The sequence below is a fragment of the Macrobrachium nipponense genome, chromosome 12, assembly GCF_015104395.2.
Source record: "Macrobrachium nipponense isolate FS-2020 chromosome 12, ASM1510439v2, whole genome shotgun sequence".
In the NCBI taxonomy this organism is placed as follows: domain Eukaryota; kingdom Metazoa; phylum Arthropoda; class Malacostraca; order Decapoda; family Palaemonidae; genus Macrobrachium; species Macrobrachium nipponense.
The window spans coordinates 50,489,056-50,516,490 of record NC_087205.1 but is presented as its reverse complement, the minus strand read 5'-3'; the positions used below and the strand labels follow the sequence as shown (position 1 = coordinate 50,516,490).

At 35.3% G+C, this 27,435-nt stretch overlaps 1 protein-coding gene across 1 annotated transcript in view; it reads left to right on the top strand.

Moving 5' to 3' along the window:
* The window catches only part of LOC135224524 (fibronectin type-III domain-containing protein 3A-like), a 147,896-nt gene extending 132,740 nt beyond the window's left edge, over positions 1–15,156 (top strand). Inside the window, 11 exon segments of the mRNA XM_064263594.1 lie at positions 5,190–5,344; positions 5,347–5,371; positions 5,559–5,805; positions 5,914–6,118; positions 9,493–10,198; positions 10,382–10,642; positions 13,225–13,440; positions 13,598–13,764; positions 14,359–14,483; positions 14,606–14,800; positions 14,929–15,156. Of these exon segments, the coding sequence (XP_064119664.1) occupies positions 5,190–5,344; positions 5,347–5,371; positions 5,559–5,805; positions 5,914–6,118; positions 9,493–10,198; positions 10,382–10,642; positions 13,225–13,440; positions 13,598–13,764; positions 14,359–14,483; positions 14,606–14,800; positions 14,929–15,060 (2,434 nt within the window). The 3' untranslated portion in view covers positions 15,061–15,156.
* Positions 15,157–27,435: the final 12,279 nt, after the last annotated feature.

Genomic DNA, 27,435 nt, shown 5'->3' with positions numbered 1-27,435 from the left:
TTCGTCGTTAACGGCATTTTAACAGTGCTCACGGTGCTTTAACTTTATGCAGCATCAAAGTACTCCACTGCAAAATGCCGTTAATGGCGCTGAAAAAGCGCTGGAAGATCAATTTAACGCAAGTCAGGTGGCACCTTAAGTCAAGGACGCACTCTATTACATTTATTGAACAACCATCAAAAGTATAATAGTTAACTAGAGAAAATATATAGGCATATAAATACATATAGTGTATATTTATACTGTAGTTGGATAGAACTTTAAAGTACTTTGGTCATATGTATTACATTTATTAAATATACATGGTAGCTCACTCACTGACTAGTATGTACACCAAAGTCTTTGGTAAAATTTTGTCTCACATTAGGTAATGCAATAAAAACCAATAATATTGGTACCCTATAGTACAATGATTTAAGATATAGTAGTATCATAAGCATTACCGATGGTTTCTAATTCATCTTATAAAGAATGTAACAGGGTAGCTGGGTAGCTATTAAGGAAATTGTTCATGAACCACAGTGTAAATTGGAGGGAACAGGACTTCAGCTGTTATGTGAATTTCAGATTAGGTATTCAAACTTGCAGGGCTTTGTATCCGAGTTGTCCCAGATTCAACAACCAGCGAGAAGTTAAAGTAATAAAAATAAATTCCAACACTTGCATGGAGACAATCCCATACTCTTATGAAAAGTTGCATTACAGGGGGAGGGGTTCCTTTCTCAGCAGGGTGCTGATAAGCAAGAACTGCCATTAACCGAAAGTGTCACCACTAGTTTCGGTTAATGGCACCTCTGTTAGGTATTATTGGTACCTTATGGTGCCAATAACTGAAACTTGGCCTGTTATGGCACTATGAATTGCTGATTTTATGCCTCTAGATAGGCACCATAAAACCGGATTGCCATGAATCGAGTCTGCCATAACCGGGGACTACCTGTATAAACCTGCAAAGCTTTACCAATAGGTATATGGACCTCATTCAGACTTGCACTCATCATTCATAATATTTTGCTCAATGTTCTCGTCGTACTCTCGGGCCATTCACCTGTGGCATGTAAGAAATCATATACCCTTACTCATTTCACCATTCATGTAGTCATTTTTCCAAAGCTCTTCTCAGGTTCCCCATTCCATAATATACACATACCAGAGTTATCAAAATCTCTTTATGGTACTTATCCGTATGCCTAAGTTCAAATTGTCTGGTCTCTTGAGAGTTCAGCCATCACTTTCTTCTTTAAATCATTCATACCTTCTGGAATAATTACAGCTCATTTATTATTTATTAAATCAATGCAGTCTCAAAAATTGATACACCACCTCCCTTACATTTCTTACCAGTCATCAGTCATTTTGACTAAAACATAGGATCTACATTTTGTGTCAATGTTAGGTTCTTATTTCCAGTCAGTCATGCTGCTTGATCAGCAGCCTAATTCCTTTCACCTGGCACATATTCCTACCATATTATCAAAATCACATATTCTACCACATTATCAAAATCACATATTCCACCACATTTTCAAAATCACTCAAACTTTCAATCATCTTTGCAAGCCTACTATCAACATTTTCAATGTGCTGCAGATATACCAATGGTTGGTAACCTGGTTTCAATAGAAACTTCATTCCATACAAAATATCTTAAGATTTCAGACCAGACTCATTTGCCTTATGTTCTAAATATTCAACCTCCTCTACAAATCACTCATATTTGAAGGTTTTTTTGATGAAAAATTTAATAAGAATACAGTTACATAGTTTTTAATACACCTAAAGCATTAAAAGTAAGGTTTTCTTAGGATTTTTTACAATTTTCTGGCTTATTTTTTCGGTTTACGAGGAGTCTCAAGTCATAAGCCAGTGATTGCCTGTATATATTATGTATATGTATATAGATAGATAGATAGATAGATAGATAGATATGCAGTGAACTACAATGCCATTAGCAAGATGCGATAAAGAAAAAATTCAATGTTACGTTGACTTTTTTCAATAGTTCCATATACTGCTCAGCTGAATTCCAATATTTCTGGAAAGAAGAATGCAGGTATATAGTACTGTATACAGATATACAATACATACTGCTACCTTTAATTTACTTAAACAGAAAGACTACGTATATTATAAAATGGAAGGAAAACAAAAGTGATGTGGTAAAATGTAATAAATGTAATATATATACATAGATTTTTTACAGGATTTCAGGGGCAAGTGCCCCATCTTGCCCCTATGTGCGGGTGCTCGTATACTGTACGTACTTCCACTCCTTACAGCATTTTAACACAAATATTCCCATCTCTCCTCTCCTAACGTAGTTAAGTATATCTTAGTTTAACCAGACCATTGAGCTGATTAACAGCTCTCCTAGGGCTGGCCCAAAGCATTAGATATTTTTATGTGGCTAGGAACCAATTGGTCACCTAGCAACAGGACCTACAGCTTATTGTGGGATCCGAACCACATTATATCGAGAAATTAATTTCTGTCACCAGAAATAAATTAATCTGATTCTGCATTCGCCGGGCCAAGAATCGAACTTTGGACCACTGGATTGGTGGCCGAGTGTGAAAACCGCTTGTCCAACGAGGAACTCTCCTAACATACCAATGACTTCTAGGTTCTTCTCTTTAGAAAGTTATACCCTAATAACATATTGTACCAATTAGCCATATCTACCACAAAGAAATTCTCTTTAATTCTCATTCCAGGAATCACAACTGATTCTTCAAATTTTGTAGCATTGTGTGTACAGTGGACCCCCCCACCCCCAAATAGCTAGAATCCACATATACCTAGAACCCCTATAACAAAAATGCTTAAAACTGTTTATTTTGTTATTTCAAACTCAAGAAAAACCCACTAAAAGTGCCTGTTTTTTTCAATAATATCTGAAAATGTGCATTTAATCATGAAATTAATATGAAAATACAGTAATTTGTGGATATTTCTCATAGAAAAATACCGCGAATATGTGAACTTCCCGCGAATAATGGGTAGATATGCCCCATAGAGAAATCCACAAATACATGAGTCTTCAAATATGGGGGTCCACTGTATATGCATTCTGTCCATTCATTTAGTGTAAGTTTTCAAAATAATTTCCATCCAAACACTATATTCACAAACATCAGTGTCAATCATCAAAGAATGCATTTCCACCCTTTTGCACTAGTTAGAATACTCAAACATTGTCATATCTCTACCTCTACAGAACAAAGTATTTCTTTTTTAGCGGAAGGCTCACCTCTTTGAACCCTCTCCTTTCTTAGTTCTCTTGACCTACACTACCATTCACTCACTCCTGATGTTCATTTTCCTGCATGTCCCATTCTCCTACTGGCCTGCCACAACACAGTGGCCAGAAACTTTTTCATCAAAGACCTACTTTCGTATGTCTCCATTCCCAAACTTGATCAAAAGTCTTCCTAATTCTTGTAGCAAGCTTTTTTTTTTTAAACTTCTTGGTAAAAAATTCTCATACTCCGATACCCCATAGGGTGGGTAGTGCCATCAGTGCACCTCATGTAGTGCACTGTAGGCATTACTTAAGGTCCATTGCAGCATCCCTTCACCCCCTATCTGTAACCCTTTTCATTCTTTGGACTGTACCTCTAATCTTACTCTTCCATCTTGCTATCCACCCCACTCCTAACAGTTGTTTTATAGTGCAACTGCAAGGTGTTCCTCATGTTACACCTTTCAAACCTTTCAACTCTCAATCTCCGTTTCAGTGCTGAATGACTTTATAAGGTCCCAGGGCTTGGCCTTTGGACTAAATTCTGTATTCCATTCCATACTCCCTGATAATATGTTACATCCCTTGTTCTAGTTACACTAAGCCTTGTAGTCCACGTCTACCTCTGAATCAAACAACCATTCCATCATTCCATACCCCCTGATAATATGTTACGTCCCTTGCTCTAGTTACACTAAGCCTTGTAGTCCACAGTACCTCTGAATCAACACATTCCTATTCAATTTTCTTCATTCTACTCCATGTTCTTTCTGCTCCTCACATTCAGTGGCTCAATAGCACTCATACCCTCACTCTTATTGCAAGAATAATACAATAAATTTTTATTTTCCATCCCTTCCCTTAAAGGCTTTCATTGCCTAAAACTCTTTGTTTTTCCCCTTTCTTCAAACTCTTACTCAATTTTTTTATTACGTACTCCCATTGCTGACCCTCCTGGGTGCTGACACATTAGAGGTCTTTATCTTTATTCCTTCTTCTGCACTTTTCACTGCCCACATTTTCCTCTTCATGTCAGTAGTGGTTTCATTCGTTCTCTCCTCGGGCTTTTGTCAGTGACATTTCTTACTCGCTTCCATTTCTCCCATTAGCATCTTGATCTTAATTTTTATCTCTATTATATTTCTCTCTCTCTCTCTCTCTCTCTCTCTCTCTCTCTCTCTCTCTCTCTCTCTCTCTCTCTCTCTCTCTCTCTCTCTCTCTCTCTCTCTCTCTCTCTGAATGGTTCACAGATAATTTAACATTTTAACACATGTATTTCAAAAGCAAACTTCTCAAGTTCAGCTCAAGTACTACAAAAATCCTGGATAAACTTCATGCAAATATCACACCAACAACAACCGTGCAGACAAGGTAAAGGCAGTGGTATAGCAGACAGTGTTTCTTCTATGAGCAAAAGTCACAGGATTCAAATGTTGTGCCTTATAGGGATTCCTAATCCATTTCTCCCTACTATCAAAATACAGCTCTAAATAATGCTAGCAAACCTAATACACCCAAGTAGTTGCCATACCAACCCGAACAACTGTGACACTTGATTCAGTCCTCTATTTGGGAAAGAAATCATATTTGTGAATGCTGTTAATGAGCAGCCATCATATAAATTAAAAATAGAAACTATCACAGTAGAAAGTAGAATTTATCTTCCCAGGGTATGCCTCACAAGTACATATAAAGATTTACTGTGGCATTGACCATTGTGTTGTTTTTTCTCTGGAGCCCTCAAGCATTTTCTGGAAATGGGTAATACGTATCATCACTGATGCATAATACGTATAAGTATTTTACTTTAAAAGTTTTATCTTAATGAACTTTGTATATTCTTCCCCATGTTTTATGCACAGAATCTTGCTGAAAATGTGTAATGTAATATTTTCTCTAGTTATGATTGCTCTCTAATTCAGTATTACCCGCTATCTTATATTTGCAGGTGGTGTCCTGTTAAAGATAATGGATCTCGTGTGACATCATATATATTGGAATTGTGTGGAGGTAATGGTAGTGATTGGACTGAAGTGTTCAAAGGTAGAGGAAAGCAGTTTACAGTGAGCAAACTACTGCCAAATACCTGCTATCGTGCACGTCTTGCGCTGTTAATGAACAGGGAAGAAGGTCAGAGTCTTTAGTGTTAACTCCATTTAACATTGAATTTTTCATGTTTCTGAATATTTTAATAGTGCTCAATACTGTACAGCGCTTTACATGGAGCTTTTTCATCATGCAATGTAAGATAGTTTTATATATTTTAAAGTTAACTGCCTCAGAAAAATAATTAGTCTGGTTTCTTTTATTTTTGCAGTGAATTCAGTGCTGAGAGCATGGCCTACACCTGTGGAAGTGTACCATCACAACCTCCTCCACCTAATTTGGAACAGGCTTCAGTCACTTCACTTAGTTTGATTTGGGTGAAAAGGCCTGAAGATGAATCTTTTACTTTACAAATGGAGGATTCTCTAAATGGCTATGGTTTCAGACCAGTTTATAATGGTCAAGAGACTCGTTATATTTGTCAGGGATTACGAAGAAATGCTGATTATAAATTTAGAGTAAGTAAAATTCATGTTTCATACTGTTGTGGGTACTTGAGCATTTCCTTTTCATTTTCTATTTTATGATATCTTTTATATTTACTATCTTTTTTTTTTTCTTTACAGTTATGTTCTCGTAATGAAGAAGGTACATCCCAGTTCTCTGACATTACTTGTTATCGTACCTTACCTGACCGGCCAAAGCCTCCAACTAATATTAATGTTAAAGGACGTACCAAAGCTACAAAGTTTACTGTCTGTTGGTCTCCTCCAACTGATCATGGTGGATCGCCAGTTACTTCATATAGGGTTGAAATTGATCGTGGCAATGGTAAGTTCCTTAAACAATTCCAAACTTGAGGTAAGAAATTGTTCTTAAGACTATTAATAGTGGAAAATGCCTACATTGAATCTGATAGATGATTGGGAAACTTTTTTTTTTTTTTTTTTTTTTTTCCTTCAGAATCTTGTTTTTTAAAACTTTTGCAGTGTATTCGAAAACCTTTGCATTGCAAAGTAATTTAAAGTGGTGTGAATTATTGTTTCTCTTAGCCACAGGTTTAGAATCCTTTATCCAGAATTATAAAAACCAAAATATTTTTGTGGAGGGTAGAAATTCAGTCGGTAATAAGGTCATAAGATGGACGTAATTTAATAACATATACGTATACAATCCCAATCGTGAAAATTTGCATTTACATTACATACTTACTCACATATGATATGACTTTCCAAAACTATTTTTAATCTAATTTTTTTTGTAGTGTAGCTATTGTTCGTCCTTAAAGAGTTACTCTCATGGTTCCCCAGGACTCCATAAGACAGACCAACCAATTACAAAGAATTTCTTGTAGGCACATTGATAAAATATAAAGGACTCAGGACAGGAGGGCGCTATCTCATTTCCTACAACGACCACCCTCGGATTTTACTAAGACCCCCCACACGTCACTACAGAAGTTGGCGGCCATTGCCATAACACTCTGGTCTGTCCAAGTGTTCACTAATCCCAGTTTATGCTCCGGAAATCGTGTTCAGCTATGCATGTTTTTAGCATAGTTATTCAAATCAAATTGAGTACTGTACTTAGATTGAAGACCCGTTGAAAAGTTTCAATAGGTGTACTGAAGAAAGGGACTACTGTATGTAGTTCTGGAACTATGGCAGTTTCCATTCGTCTCTAAGCAGAATCCACATTGGGCCAATACTCCAAAAGCAGTGGATTCTAGGGACTCCCACTTCAACTCCACCGATGAAGACAGTCTTACCTTGGGAGAGAGGTAACTGGTACCTTACATGAACTGGATATAGCTACTGAAATTTCCTTTCTAAATCCGGAAGATCTAGGGAGGAGTCTTATGGTTACCATTAGAGAGATACTTCAAATGAGAATCTTGCCTTTCCCAAGCAGCAATCTTTTATTGAGAGGACCCTACCAGCCAACCCCATCAGTTGTTTCTGTAGGTAGTCCCTGGGTTATGGTGGCTCTGCCTTAAGATGTTCTGATCTTTGGGTGCTTTTTCAAATATATTAATATAAAAGTCGGTTCCAGGTTACAGTTGATGTTCCGAAGTTACGGTACATACATTCTGAGGGGCATAGCTGTCGGTGTTATAACAAGGTGAGAAAACCAGTTTAGGGAGCTATAGCCAACAGAAGGGTTCACCATAAGGAGGTCCCTTCTATAGAGAAGGGAGAAAGCTGGTTTATTACCAGGGCAGAGCTTAAAAACCTATTATGTACTTTCCCAAGGCTTACATAGTCTCTCTCTCTCTCTCTCTCTCTCTCTCTCTCTCTCTCTCTCTCTCTCTCTCTCTCTCTCTCTCATATATTTTTGTAAATTTTATTACGAAATTCCGAGTTACTGTGATTTCTGACTTACAGTATACTGCTGGAACAGAACCCCAATTGTAACCTGGGGACTGCCTGTACCTTCTCAGGGGTAGTGATGTATTTTGGACTTCTTTACTTGCCAGGCAGTGGTGATACAACTTCCTTGGTTCAGTCAGCTCTTGCAGGCTTCCCTGCTCGTTGTACTACCAGTACATATTGCCAGGCAAAGTGAAGATAAAACTGCCTTGGCTCATCTGTTCACGCAGGCTCCCCTGATAAGAAATTCAGCTTCCTGTACTTTTTCTACTCTCAGACTGGTGATACAATTGCCTTGACTCACTCATTTCATGCAGGCATCCCTGACTGGAAAATTCCGCTTGCTGTAACTTCAGAATTCTTTAAGGAAATCATGAACAGTATCAAGGATGACCCCATGAGTGTGTATGTAACTCCTTTGGGGACTCATTGCTACTGAGCATCAGTATGAAGATGCTTTCCATGATTCCCAAGTTCAGTTCAAGTCTGTCCAGGATGTGAAATCAGATCTGTAAAATATTTTCATCCTTTAAACTAGAGGATTGAGCGGCTACACAGCCTGCCCAAAAAGAGATAGGTTTCTCACCAAAAATCTTGGGTCATGGGGAACAGGGACATAAAAAAAAACCCAATCCCAAAAGGAAGTTGAATCACTTGTTTACAGTGGTCCCCCTGTACTCGCAGGGGATGCGTACCAGACCGCCCCACAAATAGTTGGAACCCCTCTCTCTCTCTCTCTCTCTCTCTCTCTCTCTCTCTCTCTCTCTCTCTCTCTCTCTCTCTCTCTCTCTCTGGAAAAGTTACTGCTCGTTTGAGTCTCTGTAGCCTATAGGTATTAACACACAGTGTGTACATTTATAATGTTTAAAAAAATGTGGGAAGACAAAAAAATTATTTGTTGTTGTTTGTAGTGTGGAGTATAAAGGTTGTGATCAGCAGGTAAAGAGAAATGGATTAATATTCCTCAAGAGATTAAATAGGTGAATTTTGTTTTGGAGGTTCGTTTGTCAACGCAACGTTATATCTTCTGAAACAAATAAAATAAAAAAAATCTTTTTGTTGCTGAAAAATATCTGAACCAAAAATTTTGCTCTTTAATTAATTAGAAGGAATTCATTCAGTCTTTATGTAATCAGTAAAATAATACACTATTAAAAACTACATACTGTATTCAAAACACATGCACTTAAAAATACATACTGTATTCAAAACACATGCACTTAACAATACATATATACTGTATTCAAAACACACACTTACTTTGTCAGCTTCTTACACTAGACTGTATTTCATCCACCCATTACCAAACAATACATGCAAGCACACTCCTACAGTGTTCTGTATGCCCAAACCCTGGTGCCTAACGCTATATGCCTGCATTCAGAAGCAGATCGTTTATACCTACACTCAAACTGAGGAATTTTGGTGAGAGATCAAAGACTTGATCACTTCCTGGATGAGAATACTTGGTTCTATAGTGATCAGTAAATTTTAGTGATTTATGTACAGAAATATGTAATACTACTTTGACTACTAACATTTTTAAATATATAGTCTAATATAATCCCTTGTGGTGTTAACCTAGTAGATCTGATAGGTAATTTAATTTTAAAAGGAGACTTATTAAACTTAAAACACAGTGTTTTATCATTTTCTCAATGTTTTTTATACTATAGACTTAAATCAAATTTCAGAAGCCCAAGAAACTTGGAAATTGGGGTTTTCTTTGAAGAGTTTGAAACCAGAGGAAGTTTAACAGTGCCTCTGACTTATTGATTTCTAAGTTATTGTTATGAGTCATTGAATATTACTATTAAATTCTATCTCAATTTGCAGGTTTTGAATGTATTTACTCTGGGGAGACACTAGAAACGGAATGCACTGATCTTAATCCTGGTACCAATTACCGAGTAAGAGTGTTGAGCATGAGTCCAGGTGGAATGAGTGATTGGAGTGACATAGCAGTTATCTGTACTGAAGCTGTTTTCCCTGGGCCGTGCCAACCTCCCAGACTCTTAGGCAAACCAAAAGCCTCTGTTTTGCAGCTTCAGTGGTGTGCACCAGAATACGACGGAGGAGCATCTGTCACAGAATATCATATAGATATGATGGCTCCGGACAATGATAGGCGGCAGGTCTATTGTGGCAGAGACCTTGAATGTACTGTTGCCAGTTTATTACCAGGAAGGCCTTATATATTTTTGGTACGTGGAGTAAACCGCATAGGACCAGGCCCATGGTCGGAACCTTTAGAGGTAGTGAGTGGGGCAGGACCTCCAGATGCTCCACATGCTCCACACCTTGCTTGCAGAAGTCCTCATTCTGTGCAGTTGGCTTGGGAAGAGCCAATTAACAATGGAGCTGGTATTGATCAGTATGTTGTACAAGTTGCAGAGGTGTCTTGTCTGCATGCTGAATCTTCAGAGTCATCATCCACTTGTGGAGATCCTGAATCAGAGCTTACATTTACCAATGCCTATACCGGATCTGCAACTACAACAGAAGTAAGAAACCTTGCACCTGCTACTACATATGCCTTCAGGTTAGTTTTGAATTTCCAATTTTTTCAAGTTTTCTAGTACTTTTCACCTATAGTATACCTCAGCCATTGTATCAATATAAAAAAAATTACCTGAAACAAAAGGTAAAAGTAAGTTAATCATCTAGAAATATCTCTGATTCATGTATTGTCCTTATTATAGCATGCACGCACTTCTAATTTCAGGGTTTCTTGTAGCAATAATGTTGGCACAGGGCCATGGTCTACTCATGCTATGGTAACAACTCCAGCTGCACCTCCATCTCCAGTAGCTTATATCTCTTCAACAGCAGCTGCTACTTCAGTGACGTTTGTTTGGGGTGAACCTGCCAATCATGGTGACCCAGTCATACATTATGTTTTAGAGATTGGAGATAAGACAGTTACTACTCCAGGGCCTGAAACAGAATTTACAGTGGATGACCTCTTACCAGAAACTCTGTACAAGTAAGTATGATACAGTTTTATACTTTATATATTTCATTTTGACTTTATTGAATGGTAAACGAGGAATTTAGGAATTAATGCAGAGAACAATTAACTAAGAATATACTGAGAGCAACTATTATGAAACTGCTTTCCTAAGGGTCATGGTCAAGGAACCCTCTTACTTGTGGTGAGGACCCTTAAATCTGTTGCCCACATTTTGGGGAGTCTTTGATTCAAATAATTCATTGTTCATTCCATTTTGGGCCTTACAACCCTATTAAACATTCAAAACTGTACTACTTTTCTTATGAGCACCTACATATGCTTTGGTTCTTAGTCATAAAGGACACTATAATGTTTCTCAAAAGATGTTTTCAGGTTGATACTACGTATATATCTCATTTGCCAGTTTTGGTCTTTAACAGCTCGATCCTTCCATCCAAGATTTCTAATTAGGATTAAGTAAGGGTGTTTGGCTCTGAGACAGTGGGAACCTACATTTTTTTTTTTCCCACCCCAAATCCACTGATGGTGAGCATCAATATTATAGTACTCCATTGATTTGAAGGAATTGGGTGGGAAAGAGTTTCCATTACTTCTATAGCCCATAAGGTCACTAATGATAACTTTTAGACTGGCTAAAACCAAGAAACAAGCAGTTCATGAGGTAGATGGGATCTTGACTTCAAGGGAGCAAATACTGCCTCTCTTTCTCACATGACGTCTTATTTATTTGCTCATAAATATACCCAGGGGTTGTTGTTGGTTTTAGTTCTCATTTTTTATATTATGTCAGTTATAATTGCAATTTTCCAAAGAAATATTAGGAAAGACTATGTATAATCCAAAAAAAGTTACTGCATCATCGATCTCGAAAAATTTACGTAAAGTTTTCACAACAAATATTCTCTGAATTTTTGACTGAATTTAGTTCTTATCTGTTTTGATATTGTATGAGCTGTAATTATAATTTTACTAAATAAAATTATTTACTAGAAAAAACATGTATAACTTGGTAAAATTTATGATTACAGTGGGCCCCCCATATTTATGGATTCTCAGTCTCACGGATTTGTGGATTTCTCTCTGGACCATATCTACCCGGTATTTTTCCATGAGAATTATCCAGAAATTCCTGGTGGTTCTTATCAATTGCATCATAAAATACACTTTTTGTGATGAAACTAGGGATAAAAATTTTTTGTGGGTTTTTCTTGAGTTTTACTAACCAAAATAGGCAGTTTTCGGCGTTTTTATAGGGTTTCCAACTATTCGCAGATTCTAACTATTCAGCGGGGTATTTGGTACACATCCTCTGCAAATACGGGGGGACCACTGTATGTACATATTTTGTAAAGGACACCTCACAAGGTGTAGTAAATTGTAATTTTCAACTTATAGGTGGGGAAAATTTTTTAGAATTTTTTTTTTACATGTGTATTTGCATATCTTCCTCTTTCCATTGATTTTTTTTTTCCTTAAATTGGTCGACCTCAAAGTTTACCCTGCCGGGGGTGATACATGATTTTTTAGCCCAGCTCCAAGGGTTAAGTGGGGTCTGATGAATATTTTGTGAATATCATGTGTAACACTGAACATTAAAACAGTTTCACTGTTCATCACTTTTGCATTACTTTTATTCCCTTTGCTCTCCTTCCAATTTGTTCTGCTGGCTCAGGTGATGATTTGATTGGATACTGAAAAGAGGCAGCATGGGAAATTTTTCTCATGCTGCAGCTTCTCACTGCATGAATGTAAGGCTCTATGTAATTAGATTATTACCGCCTCTAATCACAGCCCATTTTAAGATTTGGGTAATGAGAACCCTTGTCATTGTAAATGGTAAATTTTCTGTATTTATGATGCGAGTTCCACCTTCCAGCCTACTTTCTCACAGTTCATTGACATGAATTAAAAAGAATGAATCTGACTACCCTTTTCTTTTAAGAGGGACCAAACTAGCTAAAGCCATTTTGGTTCCAAGACTGTGGGAAACTACTTTCATTTTTTGGGTTCTGATTAGTATATGCAAACAATCATGAGTAACAAAACATTAAAAAAGTTTTCACCGTTCATCAGTATCACCTTACTTATAAGTCCCTTTGTTCCCCTTCCAATTTGTGTTGCTGGCTCAAGTGACAACTCCACATTTCTCCATTTGTATGTACAAAAATAGTGTAATCGGAAGTTAAGTTCAGAGGCAATGAAATATCTACTTTATTGGATACTGCTTAGTGCCTTTATGGGATATTTCACTCCTACTGTTGCTGCTTCTTAACTTTATTCCTGTTAGAGATTCATGTAAATAGCTCATTATCTCTTCTCATCAGCCTGTTTTAACATGTAAATGGAGAGTTATCTGTAGTTTTTAACTATAGTGGCTCTCTCATTACTAACATCACACTATGTAAGTGGGGTTGATAGATTAAGGGGTATATTTTTAACTTGAAGGGAGGTCGCTATGCTCAGGACAATATGACTGCTGTCAAGTTACGTCCGTTATTAGTTATTATGTCAGTCATTCTTTTGCACCAAAGTGACAAGTTCTAATAAAACAATGTGTTCAGCCATTTTATATTTTATTTTATGGCTTACTTCAGGATGCGTATCCAAGCAGTGAATAGTGTTGGTGCAGGGTGCTTCAGTGCCTACCATAAAGTCACAACTCGCCCTCTGCCACCTACTCCTCCTAATATTGAATTGGTCAGAGCTTCATATAACTCACTCCGCTTGAAATGGGGAGATGGACGTAATGTGGATATGCTTACATATTCATTGCAGATGGAATTTTTAAACCCTCACAGTGGCACAAGGGAGTAAGATTTTCCAAGTTTTTTATTTGTATGTATATCATAGATTGTTGATGAAAATTTTAACGCATATTTGAATGTGATTTTATGTGAAGATTCTCTGAATAATCCTAACAGATGAAAGATGTAGCACTAATAGTTCAAAAATATTTCTTCTTGTTAGGTTTTATCAGGTATATAGTGGCACCAATCAAAACTTCAAGTTAGTAAGGCTTGATGAAAACACAGAATATCGCTTACGGATCTGTGCAAGCAATGAAGCTGGTGTTGGACCTTACTCGCCAGTGGTTCATCTGTCAACTACTAAAGCCCCACCCCCACCTCCAAAAGGTTATTAAAATGTCTAGATTGTCACTATTTTACACTTGATATGCTGTCAAAGTGTCGATAAATAGGCTTTTTATAAGGACTATATTTATTTATATATTACTAAGGGCTTCCATTTTAAAAGCAAAGTATATATCACTATCAACTTTATACTTAATCATTTTGTCCATAATTTATAAATGTATAGAGTTCATTTTATTTCTGAAAACACTTTTTAATATAGACTTTTGTCATAAAAATAAAAGTAATAAAGGACGGAACATTAAATTGTTAAGTTTTTTGGAACGTATTGGAGGAAATTTAGGTATTACGATATTGTTTATACTTTAATGTAAGAATACACTATCACCATTACAATGAGTTGGTTACATGGAGTTACAGTATCAGTTATTTATGGAATAACATTTTGGTTTCTTTTTAGGTAGGTACATGTGCATAAGATTACAGAGCCAGATTACCTAGATTAATTACGAAGTGAAATTCTCAGTTTGTAATAGTTGCCAAATTAATTTCAGGTCTTTGATAAACTTATCCTACTACTGTACTGCCATAGTACAAAATAAATGCTTAATCTTTACTTCAATTCTTTTTCAAAAGCTCCTCGTGTAACAGAAGGATCAGAAGGAACTCATTTAGTTGAGTGGTGTAGTGTGCGTTGCCCTGGCGAAGATTCAATGGTGTACCGTTTGCAGGTTGCTGTTAAAGACCAAGATTATTGTCTGGTATGTTTTTTGTTTGTTAATGAGGCTAATAGCTGTTTTCTGAAAATAATGTTGTAAAAGTGAGTGTCATATCAATATTCATCATAACTTATATATGTCTGTATTCTTTTACTCTATTTTAGGTGTATACTGGAGTTGAAACTTCATTTGCACTGACAGACTTAGAACCCCAGACTGGTTATTATGTGCGTGTTTGTGGTGTTCGTATGTGTGCAGATGGAGAAACTATGTCTGGATCTTATTCTTCACCAACCCTTTTCAATACTCCCAAGCCTGCACCTCTATTCACTACAAAGAGAGCTGCCAATCCCTCACAGGTAGGAAACCATTTTATCATTTTTTTTAGATGGATTATACAGATAGTGTACAGTCTAATCAGGAAATATGATGGTTTCACAGGATTCATTCATAATAAATTTAGTGACCTAGTTTCGTTTATTTTCAGGAGGCTGGAATGCAGTGGCATATGCTAAGTGATCAACAGAAAGCTGTTGTAATTTTAGTGGTACTTTCTTTACTGTGTGCTGTTGCTGCAAATGTATTTTACCGCCTCCTAATCCCAGGGACCGAGCGGTAACCCACCGACAGTGCTTAAACTTAGATTTTTATAATTTATGTTTATGGTTGAATATATACTGTATGTGGTTGAACGTATATTGTGTGTATATATATATATATAATATATATATATATATATATATATATATATATATATATATATATATATATATATATATATATGCTTAATCTTTATATAAATCTCTCTCTCTCTCTCTCTCCTCTCTCCTCTCTCTCTCTCTCTCTCTCTCTTCTCTCTCTCTCTCTCTCTCTCTCTCTCTCTCTCTCTCTCTCTCTCTCATCTCTCTCTCTCTCTCTCTCTCTCATCTCTCTCTCTCTCTCTCTCTATCTCTCTCCCTTTTATATATATATATACATATATATATATATATATATATATAGATATTTATAGATATATTATAAAATGTAATATATATAAATGTACTGCATATACAGTATATATACAAGACAGAACACACGCACTTAGGTCTGTCAGGTATTGTTCCATTTTCTATAGTTTATCCATTTCTTATACGTATAGTTACCTCTGTAAGATGAGGTGACCATGACAGATCCTAGAGAGTTATTAATTGATCCATAAGTAGATCTCAGGGCATTGAAAGGCTGGTGTATAATGACTTTGTTAGTGCAGGACAGACTAACTGCTTTGGCTGTTGGTTGTTCCATCAGCATTTTGATTAACTAGTGCATTGATAGCAGAGAGCTGGAATAGAGGAGCCATGTCTAGCATAAGCAGCCTCTGGCCCTGTTTGGTCTTGGACCAGCAGTCTGATTCATTTTGTAATTCTAATCAGTGGGAGTGTAATGGTGCATAATTTGTGACATTCAAATATTGTACAAGGTTATTGTTTAAATAGATGTATAGGCTTTTTATACAAGTGCTTAGAAAAAAAATTTTGGTACAGTATATTGCTGAAAAAAAAAAGATGTCTTACTATGAAACTCATATAATGAGAGTGGATAGATTATTATTAAGTAGGGGTTTTATGAGGCGTTTTATGCACAATGTTGTTGTTATCCATGTTGCTTCGATGCATCATTCCACTCTCATTTTGATACAGATACATGTAAGGTGCTGACTTTTATGTGCAGTTAAAGAAACAATCCCTGCTTCCCAAAGTGTATTTTTAGCACACTCCATTTACTGAATGTGCTGCAATATGTGTGTTATGATTGTTGTGAAAAATAAGTTTTATATACAGTCACTGTATTCAGATTGCTTTTATGAATTTACCATAGTTTAAAGAAATTTATATTTTCTCTGTAGTTTTGAGTAAACAGTCACATTCCGTGGATTGAAATCTCCATATTAGAATTTTTTTTAAGTTTTAAAGCTAGCCCCACACTAACAATGGACCAAACTTAGCTGCCACTGATAGTATTCCTATGCCCCCCCCTCCCTATGTACTTAGCATGAAGCAGATATATCTTGTGAGCAATTTAATAAGGCACCTCAATAAGTTAAACTAAAAAAAAAAGAAAAAAAAAAAGAAAAAAAGGATGTCAAGTTTCCTTGTTTTTATTGCCTCTGGATGCTGCTAATACTACTGCTGCTACTGCTGCTGCTGCTACTGCTGCTGCTGTTGCTGAATGTTGCTGCACAATAGCAGCAACAACTCTTGGTGCTCAAAAGTGGTTGATGTTTTGTCCCTGTGTGCTCAGTCGCCAGTAACGAGCTCACAGGTCAGATCTGGTGTGGCGGTAGAAGTTGTCAAATCATCTGAGCTGTTTTGGATATATTCACTATGTAGATATGTATGCAGTACATATACAGTACAGTATATCACAGTATTTCCTTGTGCTTTAATATTGTCGGTGCAATAAGTGGTGGATACTTTTATTTCAACAGTATTTAGCTCCAGGGCATTATTTATCTTAAAGTTTTTGAGAATGGTATGGTGTGAATTTAGCACTAGATGCAGTTGATAGCTGGAGAGGGACCGAAATGCAGCATAACTATTTTTTTTTTTTATGAAATAAGTTTGAAGTGTATACACTTGGCACATACTGTATATCTGTAATGAGATAATTGAATTACAGTAATACTTGACATTGTGTACCTGACTAGTTTGCCTAAGAATGGTTTGCACAAGTTGATTTGTTGGCATCTGTTAGCACAAGTGGGATTGTGTTAGGCTAGTTTGATGTACAGATGACCAAGCACAGGGTCAGTCATGTCAGTTTAGTTGAACACAATAAATGTGATACAGCTGTTAAGACAGAAGAGGTTTCTTCATGATGTCATTTTTATTTATTTTATAAACTCATTACAGATCTATCCAAATGTTCTTACGTATAGCATCGCTACACATAGCAAAATAGCAACCAAACCATCGTTGAACTGGAGTAGAAGAGTATTCATGCGTCAAGAATAATGCATTTGGATCATTAACATTTTATGTTAATTTCATAAGTATATGTCATGCCAATAAGTTTTTATTCATAATATGCACATTAGAATCCACAAATATTGAATAATATTCCATGATAGTAGATTTTTTTAAATCCCGCAAATTAATTTAAACAAAGAATAGACACCTGTAGTTTAAAGAGGCATTTCTATTGGTTCAAGAAATTTGTCATGAGATAATTATAATATGCCAGAGAAATATTAGCTGTTAATTTGAGTTTCCAGACTCATGTTGCCTGTAAATTTGTTACCACAATAAATGTTAATGAAGATGGTTGCAGTATAATGGTGTTGTCAGGTTGTTTTTGTAGCAAAATTTTTTTTAAGTATATTGTTTGTTCAGTTAAAGTGAAAAAGACAGTTATGTATTGGTAAATATTAATCAAATTTGCTAATCAAAATGGGTTTTTTGCTGTGATTCCCAGATGGTTTTTTACTATAGTTGAAATGAATAACAGTTCTAATCATTTAATATTCCTACAACAAGGTTTGTGCTGAAAGTTCAAGATAATTTTAACATATCTTTATTTTTGAACCCCTAATTAATACACTGATGTGCATATGAACTATGAAGTTCAAGGTGTGTAAAATGAAATATTTTTGTGAAAACTGGGATTATAGTTCTTTAATTTTGCATATCATGTTCTCAAAAGAAGAGTTCATTATGAGTTTCACCTCCCATCTTGAAATTGCTTCTTTTTGAAAAAGAGATGTATGTTATCCAGCCCCTGCTTGTGTGTGTGTTAGAGGAGCCTCAGCGTTAAGGGTTTGGAAAATAAACAAATTAATTTCAAGTTCAGAAAGGGTTGATCTGCTTATAATTCAAACAGGTAGTTTATATTTTCATAGTTTCTTATACATACACTTAATTAAATTTTTGAATATATCCTCTTTATGTACATATGAAGGCAAATTAGATGGGTAGCGGGTGTATCACAGTTTTGTTGCGTTGTTGAAAAGCAATGGTACCGTACTGTTACTGAGTACTATACATACTTTGAAAGAAGAGCTGATATGTAGTCATTAATATATTTAAATGTATTGTAATTTACAGTCATGTAGACCCAAATTCCATGTAATTTTAACTATGGTTTATAACACTGGGAAATAGGGATCATATTTAAATTACTATGTGATTATAGCATTTACTGATGTTGAAGTGTGTGATGAAATATTGAAGTACATTGTGAATGGCACATAACCCATGTAAAGGTAAAGTTCTACTCTCCTCCTGATCTCTTGGCCGAAATGTTTTGAAGTGGTGGTAACAACATAGGAAATGTCTGTACTGTACCTAGGCACTTTTTATAAGTGTTATAAGCAGTTTTTTATAGTAGGCCTTTGTTTAAGTCTTGTTTAATTATTTAATCATTGCTGAGAGCATTTAGGGTTAAATTCTTATCAGCTTCCCAATTGTATGTCTACAGTAGTATAGTTGAAGAAAAACTGCTTTTGGTGTAAATTTTTGCAACTAAAAATTGTTTTCTCTACAGTATAGCATGATTTGAACTGCTTTTCCTGATTTAAATGGTATTCATATGAAATTGCATGTTTGAAGGGAAAGGGACTTTTATTGAATGTACAAGCAAAATTGTGATAGATAATGTGTAGTATGTTATCCAAGTCTTTGAAAATTAGGCATTTTTGTGTAAGTTGGCAAAGTTTTTCAAATACAGTGCATGAACCCAGGTACATTAGTATGCATTGCTTTTTTTTCCTCTTAATCAGTCAGACCCCAGACCCTTCATGGGTCTAAATCTAGTAAGCATGAATTGAACAGAGTTGGTCAGTGCAATCTGATTTTAGGGCCTTAATCACCAATCAAATTAATGTTACTTGACTGGAAAAGGTCAAGAAATTCCAGAGTGAAATGAGTAGAACGCACTTACTTAAGGCAAGTTTTGAGTAAAGATGACAAGGTTTTAGTTGTCCAGTGATGGCAATATCCAAATAAGAATGAATTTGAAAGTTGAATTCGAAATAAAAAAGGAAGTGGGTCTAAATTACTTTTTTGTTTTTATTTGGTATAGTAAATAATGGTGGTTTCTCATACAGATTTCTAAATGAATATGTAGGTGCATTGTATCACAGATCAGATTTCAGCATTTCAGGATGATAGTCCAAATATCCAATACTGTCAGCTTTTATAGGCATGTGATAGAATGCTTACTGCATCATATTTATGGGATGCTTAGTTAAAATCTAATATAAAATAATTTTTATATCTTGCTTGGAAGCAAGTAGATTTACACTGAACTCATGGACTCTTTGAGCAATGTTTGTACCTTCCTTTCTTCTGAATAGGTTCTTGAAGAGTAATACTGTACTTTTTACACACTTGTATGCCTGTAGGTACATAGGTTCTGGTAATAATCTTTGAATCATTGTGATGGAATGTGTATTATGTTACATAGTTTTCATATTTACCTACTATTGGACAGTGCATGCTTTTTTATATAAGGTAGCTTTATCAGGACTTGATGCTATGTATTTACTACACAAGAGTATGTTGGCAGTTGGAGGTGCGTACTGCATGGAATGTCTTTGTGGGAACTGGAGTGCACGCCTTCTCTAGATACAGATGACACATATGACAGTTAATTTTTTATAAATACTTTTGTAGATATTTCATTGTAATTCAGTTTTTAAAAAAGAATTTGCATCATGCCACCACATTTTAAGAACAGCCATATTAACTCAAAGTTAACAAGTTAGGAAATGATATCCATTACCTTTACCATTTACATATATGTATATATACATATATATGTGTATATATATATATATAATGATAGTATAGTATATATATTAGTATAATTAATATAATATTAAGTATGTTATATATATATAGTTATATACCTAAGTATAGTATATAATTATAAGGAGTTATTATATTCTATAATAGATATATTATGATCTATTATGATATATATATCTACTATAAGATATATATAGCTATATATATACTACCTATATATATATAAGTATATATATATATATATAACTTAATATATATAGAACTAAGTATTATATTATATGATATAACATAGTTTTAGTATGTTTTATCTATACATATTGATATACTCATATATTATTACTTTCTCATCATCTATATATTTATAAGAATTCTATAAATTAGTTACGATTTATATAATTAATTAATCTATATATAATAGATAATCTATAATTTAATATAATAGTATTTTGAATATATATAATTAATATATCTATCTAATATATAATGCCACTATATTATTTCTTAATAGTATATAGTATTTATCTATACATAGATAATTAACATTCATATTATTTGTCTATTATTAATATAATATATATATTATATCTATATATTAAATTATATTAATATATATATATATAGATATATATATATATATATAATTATATATATATATATAATATATATTACATAGATACACATCATATATCTATATATATATATATATATATATATATATATATATATATATATATATATATATATATATATATATATATATATATAATATATATATTATCCAGAATTGTATAATGTTTACTGCTGACTTTGTAAAAATGTATAGTGATTCCCTATGTTGCTGACATCTTATCATACAAATTTAAGACTTTCAGTACATTGTGTTACAAAATTGTTAGCAATTTTTTTCTAATTCTGAATGATGTGCTTCATCTTTCAAATGTCATACTTGCTTTGTCCTTCAATTTTTTTTTCAGATGCCGTAACTTGTGCAGTTAAAGTTTTTTGCTTTTAGAAATTTTGAGTATGAAGTGAAAATAAATATGTTCTTTGTAACAAGTATTCACAAGGCATGTTCTGCTTGAAAGCTCAATGGCCCACTGATATTGCAGCATGCATGCTTATTTAGGAAATATGGTACCAGACTTTTTTAATACCTAAATTTCTTTGTAGCGTTATAGGGGATTTCCTAAAATTTATGTAAAATGCTGTGACAAATTGTAAGGTAGTTGTTAATTAATGAAGGACCATATCATTTTAGTCCAGTGAACATCATCACATAAACAGCATCAGTTCATTATATAAACAGCATCAGTTCTGTGATAGTGAGTAAAGAGAGGAGAGGAGGGGGAGAGAAGAATTTTGGAAGCCCTACTTCTTAGGCCAACTGTATGCAATGTTACTCTGTATTGTGTCATGACCTAGAGAAAAGAATTCATTTTGGGATGGAATAGCTATGATATGACAATATTAGTATTTTGTTAATGTTGTTCCTCATGGGTTAGACTCTTGCTTCATATACACTTATTCCTTCTATCCATAAATTTGTGGTTGGGTGACTTGGTGCCAGAATAGTGTCGTAAATGCTGTCAGTGATTTAGGTTGTTTTAGAAATTGTAGATATTTCAGAGTTTTGGAAAGAATGGATGTGTGTAGTGTGATGCAAAGGTCTAAACGCTTGTTAAGTAGGGGGTAATTGTGCACCTTGTTGCTGTTTTTTGTTTATCTAGGTTCATCTTTTGGCCCTCAAGTATATTTTTTGATATTGTGACAATTAGCATTCTAAGACTTTTGTGTACCATAGCCTTGTGTAATTATATCAAATATTCTTTATACATAATAGTTATATAAGTAAAATGTATACTCTACTATTGCCTGCAGATATATGAATTATATTCTATATATTATAATTTGTTTTTTTTATCCATTAAATATTAGGTACAATTTTAAATATTCGTAATACGTACAGTATTCCATTTAAAACAAGATGCCAAGAGTTAACAGTTCAGTTGGCTAAAATTTGTTGTCATTATTTCAGTAATATTTGTAGTAACTGGAAGCTCCAGGAATAGAAACCTGAAAAATTGAAGTATTTTTAGACTTCAAAAATTCATATGGGGTTCAGAACTTTAAATTTCTTCTCTTCAAATATTTATTTATTAATAAAACTTTGAAAAGTATAATTTTTAACATCTCCATTTTTTGTAATTTTAATTCTTTAGTTGGTCTGTCCTTACAATACTGCTAGTCTTAGGTCATCGGGTGGATGTTGGTCATCATAGAGCAAATACCTAAATCTGATATCCCACAGTCTAGCCCATTTTCATGGGTGAGCACATGAGGGAACAACTATTATAAATCAATTATCATTCTGTACTCAAGATATATGTAGGTTTCCCCCAGAGCCGTTAATCTGTTGCTATTGTTGGGGAGCTTAAAGGGTGGTGGTTGAGAGGCACTGTCCCAATACTTTGATGATGGCCACCCCTCAAATCCTTTCACTTCCGCTCCTGATCTAACAAACTGAAGTTAGGCCCTTTTCCCCTTGGTAACAGTTTAATTTTTCTCCCCCATATAGAAAAAAAGAAGACCATGATTACTTTAAAATAATTTTGAATGTGAAGAATGATTTTGAAACTGGTACACTGTCCAATCTCTACGGATTGATGACCTTTGAGGCACTGAGGATGAAGTGCAGAACTCCCAGGCCAGCTGCATTTTCAAATACAGAAATATTGTCTCTCCCAGTTTAGGCTTTCCCTAGATAGAGGGAACCAATCCTGAATGAAAAGTTAATTGGGCATGTCTCATTGTGTTGAATCCCAGAAGGCTGAGTTTTTAGATACACTTTTATCTATTCTCTCATGGGCTCAGGCCCCCTTCTTTAGAACTCGATCTTCTAGGAAGAGTGGTTACGTGGGCTGAATCACCAGCTGGTTCAGGGTATTTGTACCCCCTTCCAAGTAAAAGTCTATCCTATTGTTAAGACCAAAGGTTTGTTCTGCATATGAACATAAATTTTTTAATCGAGTTGTATTTTTCATAGCTAACAAGCCTGTGGTCTTAACGTTAACTGCCCAACTCTAGCTGCCCATCTCATATCCTGGGTTGGAAAAAAAAAGACTGGCATGTTACAAGACTCTACGCCTGGTCAGTGACCAACACCCACCTCTTATATGCATGAGTTGCCAGATGCCACATTTTCCTTGCTCTACTATCTGATTGTTTTTAACCGGTTTCCAGCTGGCGCTAGAAGATTATCCTATTATTAAGACCTCAGGTTTGTTAGCTATGAAAAATACAAACTGATTTAAAAATTTATCATTTTATCAATATGATTATTGATGCACAGACTTTAACCTCCATGGATTCATCCAATCAAATAAAAACTAAACTTCATTAGTTCTAAAACCTTTTGAAGTAATGAACAACTAAACTCAGGCAGGATTCAACCTTACCAATTTAGTTTATTTGGAAATGAGAATGGGTATTGAGAACTAGAAAGGAACAGCATATTATGGTCAATAAGACTTCAGAATTACCTGTATTTTTATTATTTTTTTTGGTCTGTCACAGTCATGGTATTCGACTGGGTGATTTTTATAGTGTGGGGTTCCAGGTTGCATCCTGCCTCCTTATAAGTCCATCACTTCCCACTGTGTGTACTGTTACTAGTAGCACACACTTCTGCATGAGTTCTGGAGCTGCTACAGCATCTAGTTTTTCCAGGTTCGTTTTCAGGGATCTTGAGATCGTGCCTAGTGTTCCTATGATTATGGGTACCATTTCCACTGGCATATCCCATATCCTCTTTATTTCTCTTTTCAGGTCTTCATACATATAAATTTTTTCCCTTTCTACTTTGGTGTTCCATGGTATGCATTGTGACATTAATGAGTGATACTTTAATCTTGATTTTGTCAACTTCACATCTGGTCTATTGGCATATTTCACCTTACCTGTTCTGATAGCATAGTTTCAGATGATCTTTTCCTGATTTTTTTTTTTTGTATCATTCCCTCAGGTTGGTGTACACCACTTATTGCTGCAAGGTGTTTCTTGCACATGCTTCAATGGAGGGTCTTTGCTGCTGAATCATGCCTCTTTTTGTACTGGTTCTCTGAAAGCACTAGACATTTGCTTGCTATGTGGTTTATGGTTTCGTTTTTCATGTTTCACTTCCTGCTTATGGGTGAGATGTTATTTCCATCTATTGTTCTTTGGACATATCTGGTCTTAGGGCCTGATCGTATGCTACTCTTAGAATTCCTTCTGTTTCCTTCTTGGGTTCTCCCCTCTGTAGCCATTGACATGTTTCATCGCTGGCCAGGTCTTTAGTCTTACTTGTACTGTCCGTGCATTGGTTTGTTGTGTCATTTTGTTCTGTTTGTCCTTCTCCTCTGTCTGTATTTTTATAGGTCTTCATCTACTTTCTTGTCTTTATTCCCATGCACACCTTAGTCACTCGGTTTCACTGGTTTTCAGATGTTGCCCCAGTGCTCTGCTCTTGATGTTGATGCAGTCTCCTATGATTAGTAGCCCTCTCCCTCCTTCCTTTCATGTTATGTATAATGTCTGCATTTGTTCTTTGGTGGAGTACTTTGTGTGTTATTATTATTATTATTATTTATTTATTTATTCTTTTTTTTTTTTTGCTCTATCACAGTCCTCCAATTCGACTGGGTGGTATTTATAGTGTGGGGTTTCGGGTTGCATCCTGCCTCCTTAGGAGTCCATCACTTTTCTTACTATGTGCGCTGTTTCTAGGATCACACTCTTCTGCATGAATCCTGGAGCTACTTCAGCGTCTAGTTTTTCCAGATTCCTTTTCAGGGATCTTGGGATCGTGCCTAGTGCTCCTATGATTATGGGTACAATTTCCACTGGCATATCCCATATCCTTCTTATTTCTATTTTCAGATCTTGATACTTAACCATTTTTTCCCTCTCTTTCTCTTCAACTCTGGTGTCCCATGGTATTGCGACATCAATGAGTGATACTTTCTTCTTGACTTTGTCAATCAATGTCACGTCTGCTCTATTTGCACGTATCACCCTATCTGTTCTGATACCATAGTCCCAGAGGATCTTTGCCTGATCGTTTTCTATATCTCCCTCAGGTTGATGCTTGTACCACTTATTACCGCAAGGTAGCTGATGTTTCTTGCACAGGCTCCAGTGGAGGGCTTTTGCCACTGAATCATGCCTCTTTTTGTACTGGTTCTGTGCAAGTGCCAGACATTCGCTTGCTATGTGGTTTATGGTTTCATTTTTCGTATTGCACTTCCTACATATGGGAGAGATGTTATTTCCGTCTATCGTTCTTTGAACATATCTGGTTCTTAGGGCCTGATCTTGTGCCGCTGTTATCATTCCTTCAGTTTCCTTCTTTAGCTCTCCCCTCTGTAGCCATTGCCATGTGTCATCGACTGGGTGGTATTTGTAGTGTGGGGTTCCGGGTTGCATCCTGCTCCTTAGGAGTCCATCACTTTTCCTACTATGTGCGCCGTTTCTAGGATCACTCTCTTCTGCATGAGTCCTGGAGCTACTTCAGCCTCTAGTTTTTCCAGATTCTTTTTCAGGGATCTTGGGATTGTGCCTAGTGTTCATTATTATTATTATTATTATTATTATTATTATTATTATTATTATTATTATTATTATTATTATTATTATTATTATTATTATTATTATTATTATTATTTATTATTAGTATTATTATTATTATTATTTATTATTATTTTTTATTATTATTATTATTATTATTATTATTATTATTATAATATTCATGTGGTACAAGCCCAGTGACGAAATACAAGCTTCCAAAGAGTAGGTTCATTCGAAAGATGCAACAGAAGGTAATGGGAAATGCAGAAAGAGATCAGTAATTAGAAAAACATAAAAACAACAAAATGTAAGTAAAATATTAAAATCTAAGTTGAATTGGTGTACAGTTGCAAGAGAGAGAGAGTGACTGGTCTTCCTTTCCTCCCTCTTTCCTTGAATCTTACCCTCCCCTGCGGACTGACGGTAGGTTATCAAACCATCATGAACCTGGTATTCAGGTGAGCTTTCTATAATCTAATAGATATATGGAAGCAAACTGTCCCCTCTCTCTAGAGAGGGGAGAGAGCGACAGACAATGTAAACCCATTGCTTTTACATGGCCTTATCATTGTCTCCAACACAAAAATTCAACCTAGCCATTTTATTGAATGATACATACAGTTCCCATAGTACTTCGTTCATGTTAGAGGCATAGTCCTCTTCCTCTTGATCTCTTGACCAGGAAGAAGGCCTAGGTGTGGTGAACTACTATACTCTGTTTTTTTCCATCGATCCACCCGCCTGTGGTCCTCGCACATGGCAACTCTGCGTCCCTGGATTTAAATAGTTATGCTATGTGTAAGTTTTAGGTAAATAAAATTATATCTGGGTGTAGATTTGCAACTGAAAAGTGTTTTAATAATTTAGCTATAATTGTTGAATGTGAGCTGCCTTTTCGGGGTGGCGAATGGAACAGCTAGACACAAATTCCATTAAACAGATGTTAAACCAAGTTACGTCATATCGTACCTGGCTAAAACGCTCTTTATGAAAATTAAAAGTATATACTGATATACTTACGTGTAATGAAGTAACACGTAGCTTAGTAGCAGAGTAGGTGTGGCCCAATAAAGTTGACATCTTCCCGAAGTGAACAGCGAAAGAAGCAATTTTCCCGCCACTGTGTCTGGCTGTTCCATTCGCCACCCCGAAAGGCAGCTTACATTCAACAATAATAACAATATCCTATTTCGAATATTAACGGTGTAATTCGCATACAGTAGATTATTTAAACACTTTTCAGTTGTAAATATACACCAAGATATCCTTTTATTTACCTAAAACTTACACATAGCGTAACTATTTAAAGCCAGGGACGCAGTGTTGCCATGTGCGAGGACCACAGGCCTGTGGACAGATGCAAAAAAACAGATCGTCAGTTAAGACTTAACTCAGCTTCCTCCCACCAAGAAGTAAGTCTTCATATATAAAGGCTAAAAGGTTTGTATATTGTGTAGGAGCAAATGACAAATTTTAAATGTAATTTATATTTTTCTCTAACTACATGTACAAACCTGAGGTCTATATAATAAATGCCCACCTCATGCTAACCCTCAAGCTGACACCAAGCTTATACCTGGGCCAAAGGTAAAGTGATGCTT